We start from the raw sequence: 9,757 nt of genomic DNA on the forward strand, positions 1-9,757 counted from the left end.
CAGAATCAACTACGTCACTCTCCATCTTGATGAAGAATTCTATCATATTATGGTCACTCATCCCCAATGGGTCTCGCACAACTAGATTGTCAATTATTCCTCTCTCATTACACAATACCCATTCTAGGATGACCCGTTCTCTAGTTGGTTCCTTAACGTATTGGTCCAGAAAACCATCCCGTATACATTCCATGAATTCCTCCTCTATGGTATTGTGACTAATTTGATTTGCCCAATCTATATGCAGATTAAAGTCACCCATAATTACAGACATTCCTTTATTGCATGCGTCTCTAATTTCCTGTTTAATGAAATTCTAAACATTACCACTACAGTTTGGGGGTCTATATTCAACCCCCACTAATGTTTTTTGCCCCTTAGTGTTCCTCAGCTCTACCCATACAGATTCCACATCGAATTGGATCCACAATTGGCTCCGTGACAGAAAACAAAGGGTAATGGTCGACAGATGTTTTAAGCGGTTTCCAGTGGTGTTCCACAGGGCTCAGTGTTGAGTCCCTTGCTGTTTGTGGTATATATTAATGATTTGGACTTAAACGTGGGAGGCATGATTGGGAAATTTGCAGATGACACAAAAATGGGCCGTGCATTTGATAGTGAAGAGGATAGCTGTAGACTCCAGAACGATATCAATGGTTTGGTTGAATGGGCGGAAAAGTGGCAAATGGAATTCAAGCAGGAGATGTGTGAGGTAATGCATTTGGGGAGAGCAAACAAAGCGAGGGAATATACAATAAAGAAATGCTTTCCATTCTTGGCTGAAGTATCAAATACAAAAGCAGGGATGTGATGCTGGAACTGTATAAAACACTGGTTAGGCCACAGCTGGAGTATTGTGTACAGTTCTGGTCACCACATTACAGGAAGGACGTAGTTGCTCTGGAGAGTCTGCAGAGGAGATTTACAAAAATGTTGCCGGGGCTTGAAAATTGCAGCTATGAGGAAAGATTGGATAGGCTAGGGTTTTCTTTAAAACAGAGAAGTTTGAGGGGTGACTTAATTAAGATGTATAAAATTATGAGGGGCCTAGAGAGAGTAAACAGGAAGGACCTGTTTTTCCTCACGGAAAGGTCAGTTACCAGGGGGCACAGATTTAAGGTGATTGGTAGAAGGATTAGAGGGGAACATAAGGAAAAACGTTTTCACCCAGAGGGTGGTGGGTGTCTGGAATTCACTGCCCAGAACGGTGGTGGAGACAGAAACCCTCAACTCATTTAAAAGGTACCTGGACATGCACCTGAAGTGCTTTAACCTGCAAGACTACGGACCAGGTGCTGGACTGTGGGATTAGATTGGGTGGCTAGTTTTTTCAGCCGGCACAGTCACGATGGGCTGAATGACCTCCTTCTGTGCCATAACTTTTCTATAGTTCCATGGGGCAGTGAAAGGCGCTATAGAAATGCAAGTCTATTGTCTTTTTTGTTACTGCATCTTTCATCTCTGGTTAAATCAGTGACAAATTAAAGATGACATTGGTAATGAGACAGAATGACATCATCACATCCCATGGTTTTGCTGGTTTCTGTCACAGAAATTGTATCACTGGAGGAAAAGACAATGACTTAGGCACCGTGACTCACTCAACTGACCATATTTCAAACGTAACTGAAATGGACGTGCAAGGGAATATTAATCAATTATTAGCTATTGAATGATAACAGTGATTAATTGAATCAAGTCCAATTTTAATATCAAACCCCAATAAGATGATGATAGCTTTAAATCCGCATTTTAAAAGTTTAAAAATCTCTACATCAGATTCTGATATTGGATACTTATCTTCAAGGGGGGGCATTTTCGATTAGAGGGCGGAGTCTACAAAAGTATTAAACATTAAAAATAGTATTGGGGAGGAGGGGAAAAACCCAAGCAATCTTCAAAATGATTGTAGTTTTTTTTTATCTAAGTGACACTGCAGAGATTGTGAATGTACTGCAGTAAATACACTAATAAAACCCTCACCCAAAGGGTTAACCTTAGACACTACTCATTGGATGGTTGGCTTCAGTGCTTTGACCAATGGGGTGATGGGGCTGGCAAAGAGTTGTGGATGGATGCTCCTCTCCTCCAATAGGGAAAGAGCAAAGAGCAGAGAAATAAACAGTCTTGTCACTTGCAACAAGCCGAGTGCGCAGAGAGCTGAATGACAAAGCTGGGAGAGAGGAGCTCTGCATTCTCAACCTGGGATCGTCCTGTGCAACCTCTGTTGGCTCTCTGCTCTCTCCACTCCTGCAGCTTGAGTTACTGCTCTTTTTGTCTCTCCTTTCCCATCCCCAGAAGTCTGCTGCTTGCGATTTGCTGCCGCCTCCCGTTAGATGCAATCAGGTCCTCAATCACACTGCAGACTCGTCCATCCTTTCCCGTCTTTCTGGGCTTTTTGAGTCGGTGATCACGCTTTCAGATGTTTCAGGGGTTGTCGTTGCCGCCGCTGTTGCATTGAATGTTGATCCGCAATTAAGGAGGACCTGGAGGGAAGGTGATTAACCTGGAGCGCTGATCAGGCAGAGGAACCCCTGCAGAAGGAACAGTCCAATGGACCCCTGCTAAACCAGGAGATTTATTTTTGTGATCAGTAAGTGAAACTTCCAAGAAACAGCTGCAATGAGTTAAATACGAGGCATGGTTGAAAACGCAACAGTGACTTTTATTGGTAAATGCAGGGCTGAGGCACGATGCCAGGTCCTACTTGCTGTCTGCACTATGTTCAATTATTTATGGCTTCAGATACAAGCTCCCGGTGCCAGAAATGCTTCTCAGCAGCCAACCTCTCTCCCTTGTGTGGTGTGAATCCTGGTCTACTCTGGTACGCTCAATGACAAGTTCCTAAAGCCTAACAATGTGGTTAAGCTGCCTCTTGAAGTTCTACCTTACTAGAGGATACCAGAGGGGAATTTCCTACCTGTCTGTTTTTCTTCTTCTGACTCTGTGTAACCACTGTCCTGTGAGTGTGTCTGCTCTGAATTGCCATTCTGATTGCATCTGTGCCAGTAATATAGTCAGCTGCTCTAAAAGGGAACTGCTTAATGTCCCTAACTCCCTCCCGGAATATACAGCTGTCCTGGACCTCAGCTACAACAGTGTGAGCCGCTTGCGTGCTGAGTGGACCACAGTTCCCCTGTTGAGACTCCACACACTGCTCCTCAGCCACAATGGCTTGTTCTTCACATCCGAGGAAGCCTTCACAGAGGTGCCACACTTGAAATACCTTGACCTGTCCTCCAACAAACTCAAAACCTTGGCAGAGTTACACTTCCATGGGCTGGAAGAATTGGAGGTTTTGCTGCTGTACAACAACCAGATCTCTCAGATTGACAGAACTGCCTTTGAAGGTTTGAACAGGCTGCAGAAGTTGTACTTGAGTCAGAATCTAATCACTCGCTTCCCCCAGGAGTTAGTGAAGGAAAATACCAGGCTATCTGGACTGGAACTTTTGGATGTGTCCAGTAACAAGATAAAGACTTTGCCTGTACAGGAGCTCACCAATCTCCCCGCGTACCTCAAAAACGGCCTGTACATACACAACAACCCACTGATATGCCAGTGTAACCTTTACCTCATGGTCACCCAGTGGCATGCTCGACAGTTCAGCTCTGCAGTGGACTTCAGGAATGAGTTTAAATGTGTCCTTCCCTTAAACCACAAGGTGTCCATCAAGCTCTTTGAGCTGCAAGGAGACTACATGAACTGCAGCACCATCATTGATTCAGAGGTGGAGGCCTTTTTGGAGGGGACCTTGACATTTCACTGCGACACCAGATTGAGGAACATGACAAAAGTGTGGGTGACCCCAGACAACGAGACCATACAGGCAGGGCACAACAACCAAAGTCTCAAGGTACTTCCCAATGGCAGTCTGAGGATCAGCAATCTGAGACTTGAAGATTCAGGGACTTACACTTGCCTAGCCAGCAGCAGCCAATTCAACGAGACGATATCTGTGCAACTGAAGGTGCACAACTCCACGGTGAGTCCTACACACGAGTCACTGAACACAGCCTACACCACGCTGGTTGGGTGCGTTGCCAGTGTGGTTTTGGTTCTCATCTACTTGTACCTCACGCCGTGTCGCTGCCAGTGCAGGAACAAAGCCGAGAAGCAGAGGAGTCATCAGGAGGAGAGCATTCACTCATCCATACTGAGTGCCACCTCCAACCATGACATCTCCGGGGAGAAAGCTGCCATGGATCGGCGCGTAGCATTCATAGAGCCAGCCAAGGACACGCAAGGGCAGAACGGGAAACTCAAACCTAATGCTGTGGAGGAATTCGAGGACAAGAGACTCTTAACGGTGCCCAGAAAGAAATCTGACTGCGGCTCTGTTGAATCTGTATCCTCGGACTCTCCTATTGTCGTTTAATGCGGCAGACTTTAGCCATGATGTGCGTAATGTGCACAGGCTGCTGGCAGACTGCAGGGCAATGGCTGCCAGTGCCAGGTATCCGAGCGTGGGAATAATCAGCAGCCTGTGGGCTACCTTTGTATCTCTCGATTCGGCAAAAACAATTCACAGAAACATTGATCAGGTACAACATGAGAAAGCAAACTGTACGGGTCAGGGTGAGATCTTAACTGTCGGCAATATTCCATAATATTTATTTATTTTCTTAAATGAATTCACACTCCCAGCTGACCAACCATGTAGATTTTGCAGCTTTCCAAAATGCAACTGTGTCCAACCTACTTGCTCCAGCAGTGACTGGGCCTGAATCGAGTGGCTGGGGATCGCTAATAGTGCTCGGGCTTCCACGTGAGACCTCCGGATTCTGAAAATGCTAGTGGCAGGATCAGAACAAACGCCTGCAACTCACATTAGCATGCTGCACCTCTGTGGGAAGGGTGAGGGAAAGAATGAAATGGAAGCCTGGAAATTTCTGCTGGTGCAATCATCGACCAGATTTTACCAGCAAAGGTTTCCAGTAAAAGAAGAGGCCTCAGAGGAATCTCCTAAACCCAATGGCCAGTGAATATGTTAAAGACTGACCTGCTGGGCTCACCAGCAGTGATTCCTGGACTCAGGGAGTGTCTGGGAAGAGCCAGCCTGTGTTTTGACTCCCTGTGTTGCTTGGCCAATGATCACTGCACAAGCGGTTGTCTTAAAACGCTGAAGGCCAGACCAGATCTTCGCACCATGTAGTCACCATTCTGTCTCCACTGATTCACCCTGCCTCAAAATGTTGCTCTCTACACACACAGCGAGGAGAAATGAATGTGAAAAAAAAGATTTCAAAGTGACGCAATTCAAAAACAATATCCAGGACATACTGGGGTAAAAAGGGAGCAATTCATGTACATCTGGTAATGTTCAGCTGCACCTGTCTGTTGTATCACTACTGTTGTCTCACTTCATGTGTGTGCAGTTCGTTTAGGGTTATGAATCATGATACTGACTTTAACACCCCCAGGGCTGGCATGCGGGTAACAATCAGTCAGGGCCCCTGCTCGCTGTCAGCTGATCTGACCTGGACCAAATTAGGTTCCATCATGACTAGCTTGCTCTAATTCACTCATGGTATAAAAAGTAAGGTAAGGTACTGGAGAGTAATATTAGCCAGCACTTTTAGAATGGCAGCCCAGTGAGAGTTAACAGCCTTAGGACTGGAATAGAGGAAAGAGAACAGTGGAGATGAATATAATAAGTTCCTGAGACTCACTGGAGCCAGTAACTGAGAGAGGACAGCCATCTTATATAGAAAAAGAGAAAGAACTTTTATTTATATCACGCCTTTTACAATCTTAGGATGCCCAAAAGTACTTCACAGCCAATGAAGTGTACACTTTTGTGAAGTGTACTCACTGTTGTATTGTAGGAAGGATATGGATCTCTGGTCTTAACATTAGTTAATGTCAAATATCCCTTGTCCCTGCATCGCTGTGTGTCTCACCGTTTACACTGTGTTACTCTAACTGTCCACTGTAAACACTGCAGTACATGAATCATTGAACACTCTCTGCAGCATGCAGAGAAGCAGAGTGTCGAGTGTCTCTCCTAATGACTGCTTCATCCAGTTCCCAGAGTGGGAGGTGGGAATAATCCTGCTGAATGAAAGCTGCATTAACCAAAAGTTCCCATGAATAATTTAAATCCAGAGTACAAGTCGCAGAATTGTTAAGAACCTTTCAAAACAAAAATGTATATAACTAAAACCTAATTAGTCAGAACTTAAAAAGCGGCACTGCATGTAGGTTTATACCTGGCTGTACTGCACGCAGTACATGTGAGCCGCATGGAAGATGGCAGGATCCCCAAAGACACATTGTACAGCGAGCTCGCCACTGGTATCAGACCCACCGGCCGTCCATGTCTCCGTTATAAAGACGTCTGCAAACGCGACATGAAATCGTGTGACATTGATCACAAGTCGTGGGAGTCAGTTGCCAGCATTCGCCAGAGCTGGCGGGCAGCCATAAAGACAGGGCTAAATTGTGGCGAGTCGAAGAGACTTAGTAGTTGGCAGGAAAAAAGACAGAGGCGCAAGGGGAGAGCCAACTGTGCAACAGCCCCAACAAACAAATTTCTCTGCAGCACCTGTGGAAGAGCCTGTCACTCCAGAATTGGCCTTTATAGCCACTCCAGGCGCTGCTTCACAAACCACTGACCACCTCCAGGCGCGTATCCATTGTCTCTCGAGATAAGGAGGCCCAAAAGAACTGCACGCAGCTGCTGGAAGATGCAATATTTACTTAATATAATAATTTATGTCTTCATGTTTGTAATTTCAGGTATTCTGCGTCAGGGCAACTACAGGTCCAAGAGATTTAGACAATCACATGTAGAGAATGTTGCTCATGTCTTGTCATCTGTACCCAGTTTTCTGTGGTTCTGTTTCATGTGCTTGGCTATTTTATGTGATGTCCCTGGTTTGCTGTGAGGTGGTAACGTGCTGATTGTTCGTGAGAGACAGAGAAACAAATGGCTGGCGGGAAAGTATGCGTTGGTTCCTGGGACATTTGTGGGGATGAAGGTGTGTGTACAGGAGGTTCCTGACACTTGGCATGTGTGGCAGACACATCTTTATACAGATTTACCAGAATGATGCCTGGACTCCAAGGGTTAAATTACAAGGAGAGATTACACATTAGGGTTGTATTCCCTGGAATTTAGAAGATTAAGGGGTGATTTGATCAAGGTTTTTCAAGATAGGGGAACAGATAGGGTAGATAGAAATAATCTATTTCCGCCAGTTGGGGAGTCTCGGACTGGAGCGTAGTCTAAAAAATTAGAGGCAGAACTTTCAGGAGTGAAATTAGGAAACACCTGTACACACAAAGGGTGGTAGAAGTTTGGAACTCTCTTCTGCACATGGCAACTGATGTCAATTAATTGTTAATTTAAATCTGAGATAGATTTTTGTTAGCCAAAAATATTAAGGGAGATGAGGCAAAAGCGGGTATATGGAGTTAGGTCACAGATCACCATGATCTCATTGAATGGCAGAACAGGCTCGAGGGGCTGAATGGCCTCGTCCTCTTCCCATGTTCCTATCTCAAACTGATCTACATGAGGTAGAGGCACATAATATACCGAGGCTCCTTTTATGGGTGTTGCTTAGTCCATTCCTGCCGATGGAAGTCAGTGCGAGTTATTAATCAGGTGTTGTAGGGAACTCTGTGTGTACTGAGAGGGGTTAGTGAGGCGCAGTGGATAGAGGCTTCGAGCACAGTCCTCTGGGGTGCTGAAGAGATGCTCAATGAAAATTATGTTACTCTCTGGCTACAGGAGAGTTTCTGTGGTCTATGAGTAAGAGATCTGGTTGTTCACTGTACTGTTTATATTTTGTATGAAAAAATGGAAACATTATTTTGTTATGGTTTTGCAGACCAAGCAAATACAAAACGTGCAGTAGGTCACATAATAACTGTAGAATGGAAAGATAATGTTGTAATGCAGGAAACGCAGCAGCCAAATTAGACACAGCAAGCTCCCACAAACAGCAATGTGATAAATGATCAGAAAGTCTGTATTTCGTGATGTAGTTTAGGGATAAAAAGTGGCCCAGGATACTGGGGAGAACTCCCTGCTCGTCTTTGAAATAATGCCATGGGATCTTTTATGTCCACCTGAAACAGCAAACAAGACCTTGGTTTAACACCTCGTCTGAAAGATGGCACCTCTGCCACTTCAGCATTCCCTCGGCCCAGGATTGTGGGTCTCAGCCTAAGTGTGGTAAGCACTGAAGAGGATTGCCTCACTCGCCTTCAGCCTCTCACTGGCTGCAGTATAACTGCAGCAGGTGATAAATCACAAATGGACCAACCAGGAACATTAAACATGATCCATATCACCAAACAGCCAGCTCTCTTGATACTTGGATAGTAATCAATGGAGTTCTGCTCATGTGTAAGCACACTGTGCAAAGCTCTGCACCTTCGCCAGCCAGCGAATGATGCAGGATTGGTGGTATAACTGGGGTCCATAAACCCCGGGCCGCTCTAAGCTTACTTAGCAATCAAACCCATCACTGTGCCTGCTTGTAAATTCAAAGATGTTTAAAATATTAATGTCAAATACTGTTCTGTCTTGAGTGTTGTTGAATGTGTCAGGCACCGAAAACATTGTTTGTCTTTCTGGCTTTTGTCTAGTGACTTGTAAGCAGCGCGTAGGAGACCGCTCATTGCATCTGTGATCTATGTCCCACCGAATGTCACTCTTGTGTACAACGTATTGGTGATTTTAGTAAGAATTGATCTTAATGGGTGACTATAAATTCCTCCTTCCTGTGTGCGCTGAACCTACACTATAGTTCTCTCTAACTCTCAGCATGTCCTCCAATATGTTTATTCTCTCTCTCCCTTTCTCTGGACGAGGTAGAGTCCCACAGGTAATGGATGCCCTCTGGTGCCGTTCAGCTATTTGACGACAGAGGGCATCACAGCCAAGCCCATTTCTTTTTGCCACTGAACACTTTCCGGAAGGTGTCGAGGTTTAATGAGCAGGCGTTTTTGTTGAATATTGTTTCTGCTTTTTGGGCTGAGGGGAACTCAATCCGATCACAGGTTATCCTCACTGAACCATCAACACTGTTCTCAAGGGTTTTTATTTTCTAAATGGCAATGTTTTTAATTTGTAAGTTGATGTGTTGTTAATTTGTGGATTCCTGGCTGTTCCAGTGCTGATAAATTATTTCACCTGCAGATTTGTATGTATAACGGAATTAAAGGCACGTGGAATGGAAGAAAAATGCTTCATTGAAATTCTCTTGGGCTGGACTCCCACCGCACATCTCACACACAGAAACACACACACACACAGAAACACAGACACAGAAACACACACACACAGACACAGAAACACAGACACAGACACACACACTGAAATACAGACACACACACACAAACTCAGACACAGAAACAAACACAGACACACACACTGAAATACAGACACACACACAGAAACTCAGACACACACACACAGACACACACACAGAAACTCAGACACGCACACAGAGACACACACACAGAAACTCAGACACGCACACAGAAACTCAGACACACACACAGAAACTCAGACACACACACAGAAACTCAGACACACACACAGAAACTCAGACACACACACACAGACACACACACAGAAACTCAGACACACACACAGAAACTCAGACACACACACAGAAACTCAGACACGCACACACAGACACACACACAGAAACTCAGACACACACACAGAAACTCAGACACACACACACAGACACACACACAGAAACTCAGACACACACACAGAAACTCAGACACGCAC

The 9,757-nt window shown here is 45.0% G+C and overlaps 1 protein-coding gene across 1 annotated transcript; it reads left to right on the forward strand.

Moving 5' to 3' along the window:
• The first annotated feature begins 2,159 nt into the window (after positions 1-2,159).
• amigo1 (adhesion molecule with Ig-like domain 1) lies at positions 2,160-6,288 on the forward strand. The gene has a single exon (XM_068057748.1). It carries the CDS (start codon positions 2,858-2,860, stop codon positions 4,376-4,378), a length of 1,521 nt encoding a protein of 506 aa, XP_067913849.1. The 5' UTR covers positions 2,160-2,857; the 3' UTR covers positions 4,379-6,288.
• The last annotated feature ends 3,469 nt before the right edge of the window (positions 6,289-9,757 follow it).

The sequence above is a fragment of the Heterodontus francisci genome, chromosome 25 (assembly GCF_036365525.1).
Source record: "Heterodontus francisci isolate sHetFra1 chromosome 25, sHetFra1.hap1, whole genome shotgun sequence".
NCBI lineage: Eukaryota > Metazoa > Chordata > Chondrichthyes > Heterodontiformes > Heterodontidae > Heterodontus > Heterodontus francisci.